The sequence below is a fragment of the Oratosquilla oratoria genome, chromosome 25 (genome assembly GCF_046742065.1).
Source record: "Oratosquilla oratoria isolate Oo_2021 chromosome 25, ASM4674206v1, whole genome shotgun sequence".
Lineage (NCBI taxonomy): Eukaryota > Metazoa > Arthropoda > Malacostraca > Stomatopoda > Squillidae > Oratosquilla > Oratosquilla oratoria.
In genome coordinates this window covers 9,962,999-9,986,597 of record NC_134801.1, presented here as the reverse complement: position 1 = coordinate 9,986,597, position 23,599 = coordinate 9,962,999, and the positions used below count along the sequence as shown (strand labels likewise).

Genomic DNA, 23,599 nt, shown 5'->3' with positions numbered 1-23,599 from the left:
TCCGGAGAGATGCCAAGTGTCGCTAGACGCGACGATTAACAAGAGTGTTTAGGAGTACTTCCTAGTACATACACGGATATTCTTTACATCAATGAATAGAAAATAATATTGGATAAAGTTACCTTGTCAATCTTAGATAAGCAGAAACTTAATAGTTTTTATATGAATATCTATATGTAAGTAAATGTAAGTTAGGGACGCAGTTGCCAAAATATCGGTTCACATAATTATTTCCAGAGCGCGCGTAAGCTATGCACGTTCTCACGCCGGTGTTTCGGCGTCCGAATACAACGGTAATGTGCAATTTATCTTAATCTTACGTAAATCAATTCCTAAGATTGACAAGATAGATCCACAAAATAATATACATACATAAATCTATATGCAAAGTATGGAATAGTTTGTCAAAGCACAAAAAAGAACGAAATACGTCCGATGAATAGAATTCATCACTTTGAGAGTCTCTAGACGTCGATTTACCTCACGTAGGCACAGATCTTTCTCACCGGCGTCCGAAGACTAAAAGAATATGTAATTTCTCTTATCTTACGTAAATCAATTCGTAAGATTGACAAGAGAGATCCACAAGACAATATACATACATAAATCTATATGCAATGTATAGAATATGTTTGACAGAACACAAAAAGAATGGAATACATCATAAATATATAATTCATCACTTTAACAGTATTCTTACGTCGATTACCGACGGATGCCGAGAGTCCACAAGCCTACCGTGGGAACGGCCGGCATAGTCCAAGTTACACATACGTACATGTGCGCATGTGCGTCTGAATGAAATCTTCACTATGACGAGCCTGTAGTCGTAACTCCTCCCTCCTCAAGAGACATGCAACGGGAGAGAGTATCGGCAAGAATGTTGCGTGATCCCCTGATGAGTTTCTGGTACGTATTCGCCATTCGGTTGAGATACACCAGAGGATTGTGATCCGTGTGGAGGTGTATCTCGAAGTGACCTCCGATGATGGGTTCGAAGTGCCGGAACGCTTCTATGAGGGCCAGACATTCCTTCTCAATAGTGGAGTAATGGCGCTGTGAAGTATGCCACCACACGTTTGGAACCATGACGTTCTTGTAGCAGAGCCGCTCCAATCACTACTTCGCTGGAATCTGTATAGAATAGCCTCTGGGGGTAACAAATTCCTCTCAATTAAATGGGACACCAATACTCTAAGTATATCTGCCCTATCAGTGTATCCACTCAAATCTAATTCTAGGATATCTCCTATCTCAAGCAAATGAGAAACGTCCGCACTTAGCAAAACTCTAAGGTCTTGGGACTCAAAGAAATCTTGGAGAATCTCCATCTTACCAGAATTGTTGACGAACTTCTATCCTTCGATCCTGGCAAGGTCGCCAGACTTTTTCCTTTACTCCCTGTGACGCCTATGGGGAAGGGCCAGGTTCAAAACTAGAGTTCTGCTTAAGAATGATTATTTCCTTCAAAAGAAACAAGATCGAAAAATAGAAGTCGCCAAAACTAGCGAAAATTACAATGTCCGAAACACATAAATTCACAGAACATAAAAGGCTAATATTGCCAAGACACGTATATAAGTGTCGATCAAATATCGACATTCAATAAAAAAAAAAATAGTCTTAAAGACAATATGTGGTAAGGTCGAGAAATATCGACCATCAGAATGGAAACTAAGTCCTACGTAATAATTTTTCGTAAAAATTACAAAGTCGAGAAAATTCTATGACTAAAAGTCTAAGTCCAACAAAGTGGACGAGTTCTAGCAAAGCTAGACTAAGATATGAGATTAGTGCAATGGGACTCTGGTTTAAGCAGAGACCAGAATGATTCGAGAAAATACAAGTCAAGATGAAACTATGACTATAAGGTCTAAGTCCAACGTAGTGGACGAGTGCAAGGGGGCTCCGATAAGCAGAGTCCAGCTTGACCGTTACAAGCAATGATATATATAGACTCTTCTCCGTAAGATCCGGAGAGATGCCAAGTGTCACTAGACGCGACGATTAACAAGAGTGTTTAGGAATACTTCCTAGTACATACACGGATATTCTTTACATCAATGAATAGAAAATAATATTGGATAAAGTTACCTTGTCAATCTTAGATAAGCAGAAACTTAATAGTTTTTATATGAATATCTATACGTAAGTAAATGTAAGTTAGGGACGCAGTTGCCAAAATATTGGTTCACATGATTATTTCCAGAGCGCGCGTAAGCTATGCACGTTCTCACGCCGGTGTTTCGGCGTCCGAATACAACGGTAATGTGCAATTTATCTTAACCTTACGTAAATCAATTCCTAAGATTGACAAGATAGATCCACAAAATAATATACATACATAAATCTATATGCAAAGTATGGAATAGTTTGTCAAAGCACAAAAAAGAACGAAATACGTCCGATGAATAGAATTCATCACTTTGAGAGTCTCTAGACGTCGATTTACCTCACGTAGGCACAGATCTTTCTCACCGGCGTCCGAAGACTAAAAGAATATGTAATTTCTCTTATCTTACGTAAATCAATTCGTAAGATTGGCCAGAGAGATCCACAAGACAATATACATACATAAATCTATATGCAATGTATAGAATATGTTTGACAGAACACAAAAAGAATGGAATACATCATAAATATATAATTCATCACTTTAACAGTATTCTTACGTCGATTACCGACGTTGGATGCCGAGAGTCCACAAGCCTACCGTGGGAACGGCTGGCATAGTCCAAGTTACACATACGTACATGTGCGTCTGAATGAAATCTTCACTACGACGAGCCTGTAGTCGTAACTATATACACACATATACATATAGCAAAACTTGAGCTACAGACATTAGAGCAAAGAGAATGAGGAGATTTGATAACTATTTACAGAATCATGAAAGGAATAGAAACTATTGATAGAGAGGATCTAATAAAATGGGATGATAGAAATACAAGAGGACACGGAAAGAAAATCAAGAAAGACAGCTATAGAAGAGATCTGAAAAAGAACAGCTTTCCTCACAGAGTAATAGACATTTGGAGCAAGTTAGATGAGTAAGTGGTGTGTGCAAAAACAATACATGAATTTTAACAGTTTAGATAAAATGAGATATGAAGATGGGACACCGTGAGCATAGCTCCCCTTCCCGTAAAATACAACTAGGTGAATACTAGGTAAAATATACAGTATATAGTAAGTACAGTACCTAAAGACAAATTTCAATGAAACTTGGTTAGAATGGACTACAAGTATGAGCATGGCTTTCTGTAAAAAAAAATATATCGGCATCCTAGCTCAATTGAAAAATAAAAAGGGTTTAGAAATGGACCAATGTCCTTAAAAATTGAAAACATTGTGTTTTAGTCAAATACTTAATCTCGGATAAAAACCAATTCACCTCTGTGTTAAATTGGTGACTTTAGCTCAGGTTAAAATGAATATTTGAGTCAAGCTTTTAAATATAAATTTATAAATCATGTTATTTGATGTAGAATCTTTTTGATAAAATCCAGATGTTTATTCTTTAAACCCCCCAAAATACACAGTTAATTACTGTACAGTACAGTTCTGAACGGTATGTATTTCTTCATTTTCATGTAAAAAATACTGTACAATATTGTTCAGTAAATATACATAAATATACCAAAGGCTTTTTTCCCCCTTACATGGGAGGTAGCCAAAAAGAAAAAGGCATAGAAACCACTCCCACGCATTCCATCCCCTACATAATTCACTCCCCTCCCACCCTCTTCCCTCCCTCACATCTTGGCACCTCCTGGATGACGGGTCAGATTAGATAAAGTATAATACATTTTAGTCTCCCCTTCACCCCTGCAGCTTAGTTAAATTTCTTTGATGCTTGGGTATATTAATAGAAAATGGTACATTATATGCTACTGTTTTTGCATGACTTATGATATACTGAATTGTGTATATACAATATCATACATATCCTCTTTCAAGAAGTAGAATTTATGTTTTTTATTTACTCTTCACTTTTGGTAAGTAAAACTGCATAATTGAGTCTCAAGATGTATTTTAATGGTATTGTGGAAGGTCTCTGTATATATACTGTAGCTTAAATAATATAAATGGAGATTTCATTTTTTTTTTTTTTTTCCTCCCCTCTTCTTCATGGGTTTGGTACCTAAATCCTGTGAAAAACAGTGGTCATTTTGTATGAGTCTTAAGTTTTCCCATATGGTTGGGTTTTGTAAGCATATACTATTTGACTTGTAGGATTCTAATTATAAGAGGAAAGACTTTAAGACTTTTCACTCTGGCTTACCTTAATGAATGCTTACCTTAGTGAAAGTAAAAGAGGCAAGAGAACTTCAAGCTCATAAAGGGTGCATCTTCTCAACTTTCTTTCAGTCTCAAATTGGTCATATCTATTTTTTAATTAACATATTAACACTTGTGCTACTGATTACATACTCAGTGAGACTATTCCACTTATCACTTATCTAATCACACTCATTTCTTTCACTCCTACCTGATTAAAGAATGTGGAAATTACACCTTATTTAGGTGATACTGTACTCTGATGTTATTAGAGTATCACAAGAACATTCTCAGAAAATTTATTTATTTATTTATTTTTTTCAGTTGAAGTTTTAGCTAATTGTGAAGAGTGTCAAGTGACTGTGCGTCAGATTGGTGCCAATACTTCAGGAGTAAATGGCACAGCTATCAATTTTGGTAATATTGTAGAGTTGAGACACAACGACAACTTAGAGGTGAGGGTTTTACACATTTATCCTACTTTTAAGTCAGTAGTGATAATATTTTAAGTTTATATAAGTGTACAGTGGAATAGGATAAACCAGCTCTGGATATTGGTCTCTGATGTGAAAGAGTTGGGCCTCAGCATTACTTTTGACCCAAGCAGGATGGTAGGGGTGCAGAGATGGGAATGGTGGTTGAACAAGCTTTGTTTATGATGTAGGTATGAGGTTTGCTGCATTGCCTCTGACCCAGGGCAGTGAGCAGGATAGAGGGATGACCTGTCACCAGTGGAAAGCTAAGATGAGAGGGAAAAAAGGGTGGTGGACAGGAGTGGAAAGGGTGGGAGTGGGTACTTGCCTTTTGACATGGCTACCTTCCTTGTAAGGGGGAAAAAGCCCTTGGTATTTAAAGGATTGGAAAGGAAGAGCATGTCAACAGGAGACCTTTTGGTCCATAACTAGGTCAGATTAAAAAATATATACAAGTAAATAAATGAATTATAAAAAAATATATACAAGTAAATAAATGAATTAAAAATACATATACCAAAGGTTTTTCTCCCTTACATAGGAGGTGGCCAAAAAACAAAAGCATAGAAGCAACTCCCACCCATTCCATCCCTAACATACTCCACTCCTTTCTACCCTATTCCCTGGTCCTGGAGCTGCAGCGTCTACGTCATGGGACCACCCCCCAACCCCAAGAGTTGGGGGCCAAACGGCAGCAACTACCCCTGGCCACTGGCTCTGGGGAGACGGGACTGCTCGGACAGACAGTCTAGGGAACGACAACAACAACAACCCTATTCCCTCCCTCTTATCTTGGCACCTCCTAGATGATGGATCATCCCTGCATCTTGTCCACTGCCCTGAGTCAGAAGCAGTGTCATAAGACACAACACATGCACAGCAAGGCCATTTAATTAAATCAGCGACCCCTCCCTCTCTTCGTCCCCTCATGCAGAAAAGAAGACAGGGAGAAATCCCTTCGGGCTGCATCAGTTTATTTATCATGCTTACTCACCCCCAATCCCCCTCATACATCACAGCATCATCCATACACAACCATTCTCCATTCACCCCTTTCTTCTGTCCTCTCCTATCCTTCCTCAGCCGACATTCCCCTCTTTCCCAATGCCCCTTTTACCCCATACATCCATCTCATCCTAGGTCGCCCCCTCATGTTCACTCCTTCCACCTCTGCCTTCCACACCTCTTTTACTAGTCTTTCTTCACTCATTCTTTCCATGTGTCCAAACCATCCTAATACTCTTTCATCAACCCTATCTCCCAACTCCCTTTCCACCCCTGTTCTCCTCCTCACCTCATTTCTCACTCTATCTAGCCTAGTAACCCCCATCATACTTCTCAGACACCTCATCTCAAACACATTCAAACTCCTCTCTTCCTCTCTCATGTTCCATGTTTCTGCCCCATACAGTGCTGTTGGCACAATCACTCCTTCATACAATCTCCTCTTAGCATCCACTCCCAGGTGCCTATGTATCCTCTTCATAAGGCGGCTTCATAAAGAAATTTATTATGGTTCCTTTTCTTTATTAGTTCACAATTTCTTCTATGGTTCTACACTAAGTCAATCACCTCCTGGTTCTATATTACAATTGCACTCTATTATTCCTTGGTACGTATCATCGGACCGACTCCCCTCCGAGCTCTGTGCATTCCCTTAAGAAGGCCGGAAACTAGCTTATGAGGTACCACGCTCGTATAAACTTAAGAGTTTATGCGAGCGAGATTTAGTTCGTCACTTCTTATTATATTTTAGATTTACATTATATAATTTAGTCTAACAGCTAGACTATATATATATCCAGGGGAGGTTCGTCAGTATACGTAATAATGTGTTTATTACTGTGTGGTTACTTGTGTGATCGCGTGTGTTCGTGTGTGCGTGTTTGGTGGTAGTCTGGTCGCGCGGATGGTTGAAGCTGCTTAGGTCAGCGAGATGGACAGGATGTCTTTGGCGCCTGGACGTCGGGTAGGTTTGTCCGGTGGGTGTGTGTGTGGGAGTGAGTGGAGGTGAGTGGGTTATATGACTGAGTGATATACTCACATGTATATGAGACATATACATATCGCTCTCCCCCTGGGGTTAGGTGGCTCCCAGCACCTAAGGTTACATGGTTAACAAAAATCTATATGTATGGTTATACAGTGAAAAATGTTCAGAGACACAAAATCCTGGGTGGTTAAATGTGAAGATGGGGGGGGGGGTGCTGAAGTGAATCCGATGGTCCCAAAGGGGCATCTTGAACTGTAAGTATGGGTATGCGATGTTGTGTCTCCGAAGAGTAACGTTGTGTCTCACCAGAGTATATGTTATATCCATTATCACACGAGAGATTACACCATATTTCGTATATCACTGGTAGGATTTTCTTTTCTAATGTTATATTGTTCACGTGATATGTCACTGTCATTGTTTGGAATCTCATTTTCAAACACTGTTCTATGGTCAGTTTGGTGTGTCACTTAGCATTTGTTTTATTTCACAGTATGTATGGTGTGTAATAAAAATTATTTTGATATTCAAGATATTGGGTGAGACACAAGAATAAACTTAATCTAGGTTTACAGTAAGTCGGGAATGGGGTTGAGATGTTTTGGAAGATCTTACTTTGTGCAAAAGAATTTGGTTAATACCACAACTATAAAGAGGATGATTAAGATTGAGAGGGCTGTGGAAGTATAGGGCAGTTTTTGGCAATGGAGGTCGAGGGAGTCCATGTCAAGAGTAGTCGATTTATTCAGTAGGTGTACCATGTCTATCTTACTTGGAAGGATGGTAACGGGGACCTTAGGTATGGGTGGGTAGGGGTAGATTTCCGAAAGGGAGAATCTCTTGATCGGGTCCATAGGTATGTTGCTAAGAATAATTTCTTGAGAGATAGTTGATGTTTACGGTGGGTAATTAATGATGTATTTCATTTTGGAGGATGAAGGTTATGTCTCAGTGAATGAGGATATGTTTATCTGACTCTCACTAAGGTTATATTGGTCGGAAGGAAGTGGAGAAGTTTCATTAGATATGCGGAAGGGAGTTCTTATTGGAAATGGGCCATTTTAACCTCCACTGATAGATACATGACGTCCTGCATCTTCAGGGGCGAGAGCTAGAGTGCATGTTTAGTTTCGTTGACGCAGGGTCATAGGATGAGACTTGCGCTTGGGTGAGTTATGTGTGAGTGCGGTAGGTGGGTTGTTGGTGGGAGGTGGGATTGGGTCGAGGTTGAGTTTGACCTTTCTCAACTTCTCTCCATGTATGGTTACGGTTGTGTGATCGGAAGGATCCGTTAGTAGAAAAACATTGTTAGGGAGTGAGCTTGTGACTGTGAAGGGACCTAAGAACTTGGGTCTGAGTTTGTTAGTCCTGGTTGAGTCTTTGACCATGACACACCAAGCGCTATGTCAAGTTGAGTTGACCGTTTGTGTTGTTTTGTCTTTGTCTTTTCTTGGGCTTCTTTGAGGTTTTCCCTGACTTGTTTGTTTGCATACCTCTTTTGATGCAGTGTGTGAGGTTGTCTAGGTTGTATAAGGAGGGGGGGTTGAAGATTTGGTAGGGTAGGCACATTGGCTGGCCAAAAATGATCTCATGTGGGGACATCTTTGTTGCGGAATTGACTGTGCTGTTGATACTGGCTTGTACCTGTGGTAGCCAATCTTCCCAACTGTCCATGAGGTCGCTGACCAAAGGTCTGAGCACCTCTTGGACTTTGCGATTTGTTCGCTCAGTCAGACCATTTCCCTGTGGGTGGTATGCAGTGGCAAATGTTTGGTCAATGTTGTAGAGGTGTGCTATTTCGCGCATCACCTCATTTTTAAATTCTGATCCATTGTCAGATAACATTGTGTGTGGTATGTTGTATCTACAAAAGATATTGTTAACTAGGGCTTTGGCTACAGTCTCTGCTGTTTTGTCTTGGAGTGGTATTAGGATTGTGTATTTAGAGAAATATTCTACTGCTGTGAGTATATAATTGGAACCTTGATGGCTGGTTGGCATTTTGAGTAGATCAATGCCAAGTGTTTCCCATGGCTCAGCAGGGAGTGGGATATTGTTGATGTTGAGTTGTTTTGGGTCAGGGCCTCTGAATTGGTTGCAAGTGACACAAGATCCTATGTGTGTGGTTATGTCTTTTGTCATATGTTGCCAATAGTATGAGTGCCTAGCAGTGTTTAGTGTCTTATCTCTGCCTGAATGGCCTCCCATTGCACTGTCGTGCAATATGTGTAGGACCTTGGGAACTAGGGCTCTGGGAATGATTGTTACATCTCTGGTATTACTGGTTCTCCTTATAATTCCTTCGACCAATTTGAGTTCCTCTATAGGGACAGGTGGTCGGGACTGTAAGGGGGTTTGTGAAAGGAAATGTTGTTTTATTGGAGACCATATAGGGTCTCTGTCAGTTTCATCTCTGAGTTCTTGCATAGGTATGCATGTGGTTTGGGTTATAGGGTTGATATGAGTTTGTCTGCTTAAGCAGTCTGCCACTAAATTTGCTTTCCCAGCTAAGTATACAATCTTGGGATCGTAATCAAGGAGAGTTGCTTTCCATCTAGCAACTCTCCCATGTAAGTCTTTTGAGTTAAAGAGATAGACTAGGGGTTGGTGATCAGTGAATATTGTTATCTTGTAACCTAGGATAAGAAACTTAAAATGTTTCAGACCCCATATGAGGGCTAGGCCTTCTTTGTGTGTAGTTGAATAGTTACTTTCAGGCTTATTAAGTACTCTACTTGCGTAGGTTATGGGGTGCTCTTTGCCATTTTCATCTTTCTGTTGTAGGACTGCGCCTATTCCTTTAGAGGAGGCGTCTGTGTAAAGAAAGAATTCTTTCTTCATGTCAGGGAAGGCTAGTACAGGGGCTGTGGTCAGAGAGTGTTTCAGTGTGTCGAAACTTTGTTGTTCTGTTTCTGACCATTGAAATGGTTCGCCTTTCCTTGTGAATTTGGTTAGGGGGGAAGCTATGTATGCAAAATTGTAGATGAAGTGTCTATAGTATGAAGCTAGCCCTACGAAACTTCTCGTTTCAGTTGCGTTTCTGGGTATTTGGGAAATTGTTTATTGTATCTATTTTATCTGTGGTGGTATGGATGCCTTGGTTATCTACCTTATGGCCTAGGAAGGTGAGTTCCGTCTGTAGGAATTTACACTTTCCTAGTTGGACTTTCAATCCTGTGTTTTTGAGTCTTTTTAGGACAATTTCTAGTGTGTGAAGGTGGTCAGTTTGTGTGGGACTATAGATTATGAGGTCGTCTAAGTAGACGAATAATGAGACTCCTATCATGTCACTGAAAATGCGGGTCATCAACCTTTGTTGGGTTGAGGGGGCATTCTTGAGGCCAAAGGGCATACGTTCGAAATGATAATGTCCTTTGTCAGTGGAGAATGCAGTTACGGGTTTCGATTAATTTGTTAATTCCACTTGCCAGAAGGCAGACTTAAGGTCGATAGTGGAAAATACTGTATTCCCGTTGCCAATGCATTGTAGTACATCTTGCATGGCGGGGAGGGGGTGTGGGTCAGATTGAGTGACATTGTTGACTTTTCTAAAGTCCACAACAGGGCATAAGGTTCCGTCTTTCTTAGGGATCAGGAAGAGGGGACTGTTCCAGGGACTGTTTGAGTGGGAAATTACGCCTTGGTGTAACATCTCTTGTACACTGTTATTGACTTGGGATTTCCTACTGTGAGGTATGCGGTAAGCGGGAGTGTAGGAAGGGGGAGTGTTAGGGGGGATTTAAATGTGATGTTTGATTATATCACATTTGCCTAGTGGTTCACCTTCTAAGGCGATAGCTGATCTATTCCTTTGTAGGAGGGCCAGTAGCTTGTGTAGAATATCTCCGTTGGCTGATGTTGTGATTTGGTCTGGATGGATAGGGGTGAGGGGTTGTGGTGGTCTTACAGTGTTGATGTGTTGTGGGAGTGGTTCCTGGATTGGGGAATTATGGAGATGGACTGAACAAATGTTTGTGTTCTTCCTGATTTTGCGATGTTGATCGGAGAGATTTGTTAACATAGCTAGGGTGTGTTTATTTTCTGATATTATGTCCCAAGAGTGTTCAATTGAGATGTTGGTAAGTCTAGACGTTTCTGAGTCAATTATGACGTCCTGATGTCCGATTGCTCCGGGTATGAATAGTGGGACAGTCATGGAATGTCTAGGGGGAATGATGACTGTGTTAGACATCAATGCCTTTGAGGTGACATAAGGGGGTAGTCGGAAGGAATAGCTGTTAGTCGGATTTGGAGTATTTAAGGAAGGTAGACATGAGATAGGTTGTGTGTCTGAGTCAGGTGTCTCAGGAACTGTTGACTCATTATTTACATCTCGGAAGGAGATTTTGTAGGTCTCAAGGTCTATCTTAGTTTTCCAAATCCTCAATGACTGTAATCCTATTATACCTTGTTGATCAAGACTCCATTCATCAGCTATGTGGAAGGATGTGAAACCTACTTGGGAATTATTCACTTCTATGTTTAGATCAATCATGTTGTGAAGTGAAATGGTGCTCCCTTCTATTAGGAGTCCTTCCATATTGGAAAATTGAATTTGGGGTGGGTCATTTAATGCTTCATAGAGTGCTCTGTGGATGATGTTCAGATTTGTTCCTGTATCTACCATCATGTCAACTGTGAGTTGATCTAGGGTCACTTTTAGGGTGATGTAGTTGTGGTGTGTGTGAGATGTTCCTATGGTGGTTTGGTGCGTGAGGCTGGTACGCGTTCCCCCAATCGGTGTTGAGTTGTGCGTGTCATGTGGGAGGGAGCTGTTTGTTGAGGGGTGGTGAATGGTTTGTTAGTTCTCTGGTGAGGTTGTGGTTGTGATTTCTGTTGGTAACACTCTTCGTTGGAGTGAGTTGTGGTTTTGTGTAGGTTGCAGTATTTGTTTGGATGTGTTGGTGTAGGTAGGAGTGGAGGTTTGGAGGGGGGTGGAGCTTGTATGGTTTGATGTTGCACTTTGCATTGCGCATCCGTATGGGAGGTAGTACCATGAACTGAGCAAGGGATGGCGTGGTGTTGTACCTGCGGGTATTGTTGTTGCTGTGTTCGACACTGGGCATCGGTGTGGGAAATGGTTCCATGAACTGAGCAAGGGATAGGGTGGCGTGGTGCCTGTGTTTGCATTTGTTGTTTTTGTATGCAGTCTCTAGTGTTGTGACTGTTTGACAAATGGTAGGAACACCACTTAGAAGATTGTCCTGGATTGGTGGGAGGGGGGTGCTGTGATTGAAGGCTATTTAGTCTAGGGAGATGGTGGTGGGTGGAGAGGGGGACATCGCAAGCGTTGGTGATATCTAGGATGTAGGTATAAGCTAATGGATTTCTAGTGTTTAATTCCCTTTTTGAGGCCTCTTTTAAACACTTTGGTGGGAGTTGAGAAAGATAGAAACCTATCTCAAAGAATGTTAGTAAGTTTTCTATTGTCATGACTCTTTTCCCATTAGAGTCAGTGTATACCCAAGGGCTATTATTTTCTAGGTCCTCCCTAACTTCTTTGATTTTGCTAGCAACAAAATCGTAGATGTTTGTTTGTGTTGGAACTATAGTGTTATTTAGAAAAGTGAGGATGAAATTGATGTTGTTGGTTTGTTTGTTCTGGAAAACATTTAGCAGGTGATTTTTGTAGTCTTGATATGTGATTCCACTCGCGACTAAATTGTCTATCATTCGTGCCCTCGATCTGAATTCATCTGATGCTTCTATTTTCTGACGGCATAGATTTATCTTGTCAAATTCAGAGTAGTGTTGGTTCTTTGAAAAGAAGAGGTCACATGCTGTCAGAAAGTCAGTAATGGATAGGCCACTAGCTTTGGAGAAGGTTGGGATTTCGGTTAGAGGGGTAATGGTTTGATAATTGTTAAATATTGTAGGTTGAGGTTGTGGGTAGGGATAATATGGTTGGTTTGGAGGAGGGTTAGGTGGTGGTTGGTGGTATGGTGTGGAGGTGTGTTGACCGGATGGGTTATGGGGAGAAGTAAAGGGGAAGTTTTGGTAGGCATGGGGAGTGTGATGGAGGGGTTGGTACTGTGGGTGCATGCGAGGGGGAATTAGGGGTGTCGGGATATGAGGGTTGAACTGATGATTGTTTATAGGAGGAGTAGCTTGAGCAAATGGTATGGAGGGAGGAATGGGTTGTTGTGGTTGAGAGGGGTCTTCTTGAGAGGGTTGGTTATGAGGGGGTAAGAATTCATCATAATACTGAGCACTTATTAGTATCTGCCTTAGGAGCGGCGTTGTCAGAGTTATGTGAGTGGTCATGGTCTAAGGGTTGTGTGGGAATGTCAGCCTGTGGATTTATTTGTTGAGGGTCTGGTTCGTCTTTCTTATATTCTAAGTCCTGAGGTGGATTTTCCTCTTGAGATTTAGAGAGGATGCTTTCTATCGCTTTCTTGAATTTGCTTTTCGTTCCTGTCGCCATGTTAGTGGTTAACTATAGGTGGGGAATCTAAGTCGAATTGTTAAGTCAGAAATATGTGGTACACATTACTTAAAGGGTGTATGTTAAGGTTAGCTAAGAGGAAAAAAAAAGGGATATAGGGTGTCAACGGTTATACATTATGCTTATACATATATGTATATGAAGTGGAATTACATGTAATTATATCAATGGACATAGAAATATATGGAATTGCTATTCGATAAGTTGTAGCACTGTGGTGAAGAAAGATAGTTGTAACTAAAATTTAAGTTTAAAATTTGAAATTACAAAATGCTTGTAACATGTTAGATTCTTCTAGCTAAACAATGTTATGATTGTGGGGCTAGTGATATTGAGTGTTATACCATGGTACAAATGCAATAAAAAAAAATGTTATATATATAAAAGATATACAATGTAAAAGGGCATATATAATATTGGGAAGAAAAAAATATTTGATATTGGCAAAAAAATTATGTGATTATATTAGTTATTGAGAATTTTTTAAAATATATTATTCTAAATAATAATTTGGGACAGTACAAGATAGAAGTATGCAAAAATGTTTTTAACTTACTTGTGTAACTTAATTATGTAACTTAGTTTTGTAATATGATATTTTTGTTTGAATTATTAAATCACTAGAGACTGAATTATTAATCAAAGAAGGAAAAAAAATTGGAGTTTAGCTATCGTTAGTTATTGGTTATATGCAGGTTTAAAGTGAATCTTACACTATTATATATATTTAACAATAGAGTACCTTGATGGGTATGATTTAGATTAGGTATATACATATCGATGTGTGTGCCGGTCCGTCAGGTGTGGCTGTGGCGGCCCGTAGACTTGTTTGTCCTTACGTACGAAGTGATTGGGTGTGTGCAATCACCGCTGGGTGGTAAGGCTTGCGGGGGCGGGGTGGTTGCCTCATTGACGTGCTCGTAAAAAAGGAGATAAGGCAGTATCAGGGTTTTTTTTTTTTGAATGGTTATTAGTTGTTATTTTTAATGTCTAGTATTGTGAAAGGTTGGTATAGTAATTACCTTGGTTAGTAGTGGGTCGATAATTAGGAGTCGGTGATGATGACGTACTGGTGGTGCAATTGAGATATCTTCTTGGAGGGGTGGTTAGAACTTGGTGTTCTTGGTAGGGGTCACCTTGTTGAGGTGTTGCTGCCACCAGGTGGTTTGAAATGTAAATTTCACCACCGTATTGAAGACTTCTCGGAGGGTGCGGTGTGTGTTTTGGATTATGGAGTTGGGTACTTGTGTGTGTCGAGAACTCTGGTATTCTTTCTTCTGGTAGGCGTGGCTGACGATTTCATTCAGATTTCTTCTTCGGAGATGTGGGAATGAAGACCGCTGCCGCCATTTTATGTATCCTCTTCATAAGGCGGCTTCATAAAGAAATTTATTATGGTTCATTTTCTTTATTAGTTCACAATTTCTTCTATGGTTCTACACTAAGTCAATCACCTCCTGGTTCTATATTACAATTGCACTCTATTATTCCTTGGTACGTATCATCGGACCGACTCCCCTCCGAGCTCTGTGCATTCCCTTAAGAAGGCCGGAAACTAGCTTATGAGGTCCCACGCTCGTATAAACTTAAGAGTTTATGCGAGCGAGATTTAGTTCGTCACTTCTTATTATATTTTAGATTTACATTATATAATTTAGTCTAACAGCTAGACTATATATATATATATCCAGGGGAGGTTCGTCAGTATACGTAATAATGTGTTTATTACTGTGTGGTTACTTGTGTGATCGCGTGTGTTCGTGTGTGCGTGTTCGGTGGTAGTCTGGTCACGCGGATGGTCGAAGCTGCTTAGGTCAGCGAGATGGACAGGATGTCTTTGGCGCCTGGACGTCGGGTAGGTTTGTCCGGCGGGTGTGTGTGTGGGAGTGAGTGGAGGTGAGTGGGTTATATGACTGAGTGATATACTCACATGTATATGAGACGTATACACCTATTTCTCATTACACTTTTTAATCCACCAAGGCATTTACTCATTTCTCTCAATCTACATTCTACCTCCACCTCCACTCCTTCCTTTCCTGCCACATTCGCATCCAACTATCTAAAACTATCCATTTCCTCCAGTCTCTCTCCCTTAATACTCACTTCCAGTCTGCTGCAACTTTATCCCCTTATACATCTCATCACCTTACTTTTACACACAATTGTCTTCAACTTCCTTCTTTCCCACACCTTCCCAAACTCTGTAACTAACCTCCTCAATCCCTCCTCTGATCTGCCACAAGTGTAGTGTCATCACCAAACAACAACTGGCTTATCTCCCACTTTCCTCCATTTTCTTTAACCATCTCCAATCCCCGACCCACTACCCTTGCATTCACCTCTTGCACCAACACATCCATGTATAAATTGAACAACCAGGGTGTCATAACACATCACTGACAAAGTCCCACTTTTACTTCAAACCACTCACTCTCTCCATTTCTAATCCTAACACAAGCTCTACTACTCTTGTAAAAACTCTTGACTGTTCTTAACAGCTTTCCTCCTATCCCATATATTTGCAATACCTCCCACAATGCCTTCTTGTTTACCCTGTTATAAGCCTTTTCCAGATCCATAAAAGCCCAATAAACATCCTTACCTTTTCCTATAGCTTTCTCACATATCTGTCTTACCACAAAGATCTGATCTACACAACTCTTACCTTTTCTAGACCCACACTGTTCCTCACAAATTACTCCCTCTCATCCTCTCCTAATCCTATCAGTCAAGACTCTCCCATAAGCTTTCCCAACTACACTTAACAAGCTGATCCCTCTGAAACTACTACACTCTCACTTGTTCCCTTTTCCTTTGTAAAGTGGGATTATACAGATTCCTCCAGTCCTCCCGCTTTCTACCCTCTTTTAAACAAACGTTAAATAACCTCACCAGCCAGTCCACCATCACTGTACCTTTTTTTTTTTTTCAGACATTCTGCATGGCATCCATCCCACCCAGATACCTTACTTGCTCTCATCATCTTAACAGCTGCCTTCACTTCATCCTTCCCTATTTCTCCTCTATTTTCCTCATGTATCATGGTAATTTTCTTAGTGCTTCCCACTGCAACTATCTTTCCCTCTCTATCCTCCTTCACATTTAGCAACTCCCTAAAATACTCTGCCCACCTTCCTCTCACTGCCTTTTGTTCCATTATCATCTCTCCATCTACACCTTTTACCTTTTCTTCTCTACTTGATTTGCCTCCTCTTCCTCTTTTAATTTCTTTCCAAAAGATTTTTTATTACTTTCAAAATTTTCTGTCATACACTTACCCCATTTCATATCTGTTCTCCTCTTTGCCTCCTTTATCTTATGCTTTACTTCTCTTTACTTTGTACCTCTCATATGATTCCCTCATCCCACTTTGTAACCAATCTCTGAAAGCCTGCTTCTTCTCTTCTACACCCTTCTTTGCTTCCTCATCCCACCACTCACTACCTTTCCTTGTATTTCCTCCTGTCCCTGTTCCACACACCATCTTTGCACACCCTATGACTCCCTCCTTGAACCATCCCCATTCTGTACTCCTGGTTGCCACTATATAGTCCATTAACCGCTTCCATATGGTGACGCCTACGTAGGCGTCATGAGGAGCAAGTGGGTACGCGATGATGCCGACGTCGGCATCTTGATTATATTTATTGTAGTCGTACCTACGTAACCTCCATTCTCTCTAAACTGGCTTCATCATATTTTCTATGGTTATCAAAATACATGGGTGAAAGAGAACGAATGATTGAGCACTGACTTTATTTTTTATAATGCAATTATTATGATGCAACATCGCACGTCGGGCAGCTCATGCTGCCAGATGTGCGATGTGCCCCGGAGTGAAGAGGTTAATGCTCTATCTACCACCCTTCCATCCATCACCCTCTCCCATGTGTACTTATGCTTGACTTTCTTTTTAAACACTGTATTTGCTATCATCAACTCTCTTTTGAGACACATCACCATGAACTCTCAACTATGATTTTTTCATAGAACTCCCTAGTTCTCAATCATTCCGTCTATTGGTTCATTTCCTACTCTAGCATTAAGGTCTCCCAATACAACTACATTGACATTTCTCCCTAATCCCTCTATGCATTAATTTAAATATATCCAAAAAGCTTCCCTTTCCTCTACACTCTTCTCACTACCAGGCCCATATGCACTTACAAAAACCCACATCTCCCTTCCCAGCTTCAATATCAACATTAACCTTCCACTCCACTACACACTTACCTATCTCTTCACTTACTAGTATAGCCACCCCTTCTCCTCATTGTCCTCTCTTCACTCCAGAGAACCTCCCAACTACACTCCCAAACTCACACTCACCCCTCCCTTTCAACTTAGTTTCACTCTATGGCAACACATCCATCTTTCTTCTCACAAACATACTGCCTATCTCTTCCCTTTTACTCTCATCTGTACCACATCCATGCACATTAAAAGACCCAAACCTTAGAGTACAGGTTGGAAAACTCTTAGACCCTTTTATGCCTTTACTTTTTTTTAGGAATGTCCCCTGTGGGGCTACAGGTAGCAGGATTACTAGTCCTATCCCTGTCCCGTTTTTTGTCGCCTCGTATGACTCAAGTGGGAAGACTTGGTTGCAGCATACTTTTCCCCCACCACAGGGTTAGGCATAAAAAGGAATGAATATTCAGAGAAATGGTACAGGACTGTAACAAGGGGTGGGGGGACAGTATAACAGAGGGACAGTTGCAGTATAATAAAAATGTCATCATTTCTCTATGAATAGAGATTTCCATCACAGACAAAATGATGTGTCTCTGGTCCATAGGGGTGCCCCATATAGACCCTAAAGTATCAGCTGCATGCTACTTTTCCACAATAACATGCAACCAATACCCCAGACGGTGTAAAAAACAAATATAATAAAACAATAAATGGCGGGCATTACAGCATATTGCTTAGGTGTTTACCCCATCTTGGGTATTGGCTGCTTGTTATTGTGGCAAAGTAGCATGCAGTTGATACTTTAGGGTCTATATAGGGCGCCCCTATGGACCAGAGCCACACATCATTTTGTCTATGATAGAGGAAAACTCTTCATAGAGAAATGATGACACTTTTATACTATGACTGTCCCTCCGTTATGCTGTCCCCCATCCCCTTGCTGCTGTCCTGTACCATTTCTCTGAGTATTCATTTTCTGCTGTGGGGGAATTCCCTGTGGTGGGGGAAAAGAATACTGCCACCAAGTATTTCCACTTGGATCGTAAGAGGTGAGAAGAAAGGGACGGGGAGTGGGACTAGGCATCCTTCTCCTTGTAGCCCCACAGGGGACATTCCTAAACGAAAAAGTAAAGGAATAAGAGGATCTGGGATTTTTCGGAACAGCACCCTAAAGTTTGGGTCTTTTAATGTGCGTGGATGTGGTACAGATGAGAGTAAAAGGGAAGAGATAGGTAGTATGCTTGTGAGAAGAAAGATGGATGTGTTGGCTTTGAGTGAAACTTAGTTGAAAGGGAAGGGTGAGTGTAAGTTTGGGAGTGTAAGTGGGAGGTTATCAGGAGTGAAGAGAGGGCGTGGAAGGGAAGGGGTGGCTATTCTAGTAAGTGAAGAGATAGGTAAACGTGTAGTGGAGTGGAAGGAAGTTTCCTCAAGGATAATGTGGATGAAGGTGAAACTGGGAAAGGAGATGTGGGTCTTTGTAAGTGCATATGGGCCAGGCAGTGAGAAGAGTGTAGAAGAAAGGGAGGTCTTTTGGATAGATTTAAATGAGTGCATAGAGAATTTAGGGAGAAATGTCAATGTAATAGTACTGGGAGACCTTAACCCCTTCCATACGGTGCCGCATACGTAGGCGGCATGAGGAGCAAGTGGATACGCGAGGCTGCCATATCGGCGTCTTGATTATATTCATTGTAGTTGCCCCTGCATAATGACATACTCTCTAAACTGTCTTCATCACATTTTCTATGGTTATCAAAATTCACGGGTGAAAGAGAGAACGATCGATATAAGCGGTGACTATATTTTATGATGCGAGTATTATTACAACACATTGTACGTCTGGCAGCTAATGCTGCCCGCGAGATTATGGCCCGTACTGAAGAGGTTAATGCTAGGGTAGGAAATGGTCCAATTGATGGAGTGGTTGGGAAATGTGGAGTTCCAGGAAAGAATCGTAGTGGAGAGTTGATGGTGGAAATGTGTCTAGAAAGAGAGTTGATGATAGCAAATACAGTGTTTCAGAAGAAAGTAAAGCATAAGTACACATGGGTGAGGGTGGTGAATGGAAGGGTTGTAGATAGAGCATTGATGGATTATGTAGTGGTAAATAGGACTATGATAGGAAGAGTTAAGGATGTACATGTGCTAAGGGGAGAGGGTGGGGGAATATCAGATCATTTTCTGGTGGAAGGTAAGTTGAGAGTGGAGGATAGATGGAGGAAGAGGAAAAGGACAAAAGGTAGGGAGGTGCTTAGAGTGAACTCTTTAAATGAAAAGGAAAAGGGGAAGGAATACAGGAAGCTGAAGGAGGAGTGGGAGGGTGTGAAGGATAGAGTAGAGCTAGGTGTGAAGGAGGAATGGGGATGGTTCAAGGAGGGAGTCACAAAGTGTGCAAGGATGGTGTGTGGAACAAGAAGGACAGGAGGAAATAGAAGGAAGGGTAGTGAATGGTGGGATGAGGAAACAAAGAAAGTTGTAGAAGAGAAGAAGTGAGCTTTCACAGATTGGTTACAAAATAGGACGAGGGAGTCATATGAGAGGTACAAAGAAAAGAAAAGAGAAGTAAAGCAAAAGGTAAAGGAGGCAAAGAGGAGAGCAGATGTGAATTAGGGTAAGAGTATGACAGAAAATTTTGAAAGTAATAAAAAGATGTTTTGGAAAAGAAATTAAGAGAGGAAGAGGAGGCGAATCAAGTAGAGAAGAAAAGGTAAAAGGTGCAGATGGAGAGATGATAATGGAAGAGAAGGCAGTAAGGGAAAGATGGGCAGAATATTTTAGAGAGTTGCTAAATGTGAAGGAGGATAGGGAGGGAAAGATAGTTGCAGTGGGAAATGCTAAGAAAATGAGAGTGATGAGTGAGGAAAATGGAGGAGAAATAAGGAAGGATGAAGTGAAGGCAGTTGTTAAGATGATGAAAGCAGTTAAGGCACCTGGTCTGGATGGATGCCATGAAGAATGTCTAAAAAAAAAGGAGGTACAGTGATGGTGGACTGGCTGGTGAGGTTATTTAATGTTTACTGGAGAGAGGGTAGAGTGCCGGAGGACTGGAGGAGTGCCTCTATAGTTCCACTTTACAAGGGAAAAGGGGACAAGTGTGAATGTATTAGTTTCAGAGGGATTAGCTTGTTAAGTGTAGTTGGGAAGGCTTATGGGAGGATCTTGATTGAGAGGATTAGGAGAGGAACAGAGGGAGTAATTGGTGAGGAACAGTGTGGATTTAGGACGGGTAGAGGTTGTGTAGATCAGATCTTTGTGGTAAGACAAATATGTGAGAAAGCTATAGGAAAGGGGAAGGATGTTTTTTTGGCTTTTATGTATCTGGAAAAGGCTTACGATAGGGTAGACAGAAAGGCACTGTGGGAGGTTATGCAGATATATGGGATAGGAGGAAAGCTTCTAGGAGCTGTCAAGAGTTTTTATGAGGGTAGTAGAGCTTGTGTCAGGATTAGAAATGGAGAGAGTGAGTGGTTCGAGGTAAAGGTGGGACTTGGTCAAGGATGCATTATGTCGCCCTGGCTGTTCAACTTTACATGGATGGGGTGGTGCGAGAGGTAAATGCAAGGGTAGTGGGTCAGGGATTGGAGATGGTTAAAGAACATGGAGAAAAGTGGGAGGTGAGCCAGCTGTTGTTTGCTGATGACACTGCGCTTGTGGCAGGATCGGAGGAGGGACTAAGGAAGTTGGTGACAGAGTTTGGGAGAGTATGTGATAGAAGAAAGCTAAAGATAAATGTAGGTAAAAGTAAGGTGATGAGGTACAAGGGGTGAAAGTGGCAGTAGACTGGAAGTGAGCATTAAGGGAGAGCGACTGGAGGAAGTGGATAGTTTTAGATACTTGGGTGCAAATGTGGCAGGAAAAGGTGGAGTGAAGGTGAAGGTAGAATGTAGATTGAGAGAAGTGAGTAAATGCCTTGGTGGAGTGAAGAGTGTAATGAGGAATAGACATTTGGTAATGGATGCTAAGAGGAGACTGTATGAAGGAGTGATTGTGCCAACAGTACTGTATGGGGCAGAAACATGGAACATAAGAGAGGAAGAGAGAAGGAGTTTGAATGTGTTTGAGATGAGGTGTCTGAGAAGTATGATGGGGGTTACTAGGCTAGATAGAGTGAGAAATGAGGAGGTGAGGAGAAGAACGGGGTGGAAAGGGAGTTGGGAGATAGGGTTGATGAAAGAGTATTAGGATGGTTTGGACACATGGAAAGAATGAGTGAAGAAAGACTAGTAAAAGAGGTATGGAAGGCAGATGTGGAGGGAGTGAACATGAAGGGACGTCCTAGGATGAGGTGGATGGATGGGGTGAAGGGGGCTTTGGGGAAGAGGGGAATGTCTGTTGAGGAAGGACGGGAGAGGACAGAAGACGGGTGAATGGAGAATAGTTGTATATGGATGATGTTGTGATGCATGAGGTGGAATGAGCGGGGGGATGGGGGGTGAGGTAGTATGTGTGAGCAAAATTTGACGCAGCCCGAAGGGATTTCTCCCCGTCTTCTCCTTTTAAGCATGGGGGGACGGAGAGGGGGGGTCGCCGATTTAATGAAGTGGCCTTGGTGTGGATGTGCTGTGTCTGGCGACACTGCTTCCGACCCAGGGCAGTGGACAAGGTGCAGGGATGACCCGTCATCCAGGAGGTGCTAAGATAAGAGGGAGGGTGGAGGGGTGTGGAGTGTATTCAGGGATGGAATGGGTGGGAATAATTTTATGTCTTTTCCTTTTTGGCTACCTCCCATGTAAGGGGGAAAAAGCCTTAGTATATGTATGTTTATCTAAATGAATATTTAAACTTCAAACTGTCCTACATTGCACTGCCTTAGTAGGAAGTTTATTCCATTCATTTACTACATGGCTGGCAAAATTGTTTCTACCTACTTCCAAATTAAATTTACTTCCTGAGAGTTTGAGGCCATTTTTTCTTGTCTGATTTGCATTCAGTGTGAAAATTTAATCACTTTTGATGTCAGTTCCCTTACGAATTTTAAAGACCTGTATCAAATCACCCCTGAGTCTATGGTTTTTTAGGGGAAATAGGTTCATATGTTTTAGTAAATTTTTGTATGGTTTATTTCTTACTTTGAATAGGTTTTGTGACTCCCCATTGTACTTTTTCCAATTTGTCAATGTCTTTAATGAGATTTGGTGACCATATGGATACACCATATTCCAAATGTGTATAAACTAAAGATTTATATAGTTTGTTAATGACAAATGGACTTTTAAAATCAAAAGATGTGCAATCAAGTCCTAGAATCTTGTTTGTTTTCTTTGAGGCAGAAATACATTGCTTAGATGATTTGAGATCATTACTGATAATTATGCCAACATTCTTTTCACTATCCACTTTTGTTAATGAATTTCCAAATAACATGTAATAATGCTTATTGTTATTTTTACCTGTGTGCATAACCTTACATTTGCTTGTGTTAAATTTTCCTGTCTGGGGTATTGGCTGTATATTGTGGGGTTAAAAGCTGCTCAATAGCATACAGCTGATACTTTAAGGTCTATTTGGGACACCCTTACAGAACAGAGCCACACATTATTTTGTCTGTGATAGAGGAAATCCCTATTCATAGAGAAATTATGGTACTTTATTACACTGTGACTGTTCCTCAGTTATGCTGTCCCCTCACTCTTGATACTGTCCTGTACCACTTCTCTGAATGTTCATTTCCTTTTTTTGCCAAACCCTGTGATGGGGGAGAAGAATACTGCCATCGAGTGTTCCAACTCGAGTTGTAATAGGCAACAAAAATGGGACAGGGATAGGACTAGGCATCCTACTCTCTGTAGCCGCAAAAGGGACTTAAAAAAAAAAAAAAAAAAAAAAAAGAAAGAAAAAAAAGCAAAGGCATAAGAGGGTCTGGGAGGAGCTTTCCAACCAGAACCTTAAGGTTTGGGTCTTTTAATGTGCGTGGGTGTGGTACAAATGAGAATAAAAGGGAAGAGATAGGTACTATGTGAGAAGAAAGATGGATGTGTTGGCATTGAGTGAAACAAAGTTGAAAGGGAAGGGCGAGTTTGATTTTGGAAGTGTAGTTGGGAGGGTGTCAGGAGTGGAGAGAGGATGAGGGAGAGAAGGGGTGGCTATAATAGTAAGGCGATAGGTAAATGTGTGGTGGAGTGGAAAGAGGTTTCTTCAAGGTTAATGTGGATGAAGGTGAAAGTGGAAAGGGCAATATGGGTTTTTGTAAGTGCATATGAGCCTAATAGC

General features: G+C 41.1%; 1 protein-coding gene across 4 annotated transcripts in view; it reads left to right on the top strand.

The window, feature by feature from the left end:
- The window catches only part of PNKP (Polynucleotide kinase 3'-phosphatase), an 88,911-nt gene that overhangs the window by 8,791 nt on the left and 56,521 nt on the right, over positions 1–23,599 (top strand). For 2 of the 4 annotated variants that reach the window (XM_076208355.1, XM_076208356.1), the window contains exon 2: positions 4,606–4,736. The exons of the other annotated variants lie outside the window; for them this stretch is intronic. In XM_076208355.1, the coding sequence (XP_076064470.1) occupies positions 4,606–4,736 (131 nt within the window). The remainder of the gene's footprint in view (positions 1–4,605; positions 4,737–23,599) is intronic. 4 annotated transcript variants of the gene reach the window in all.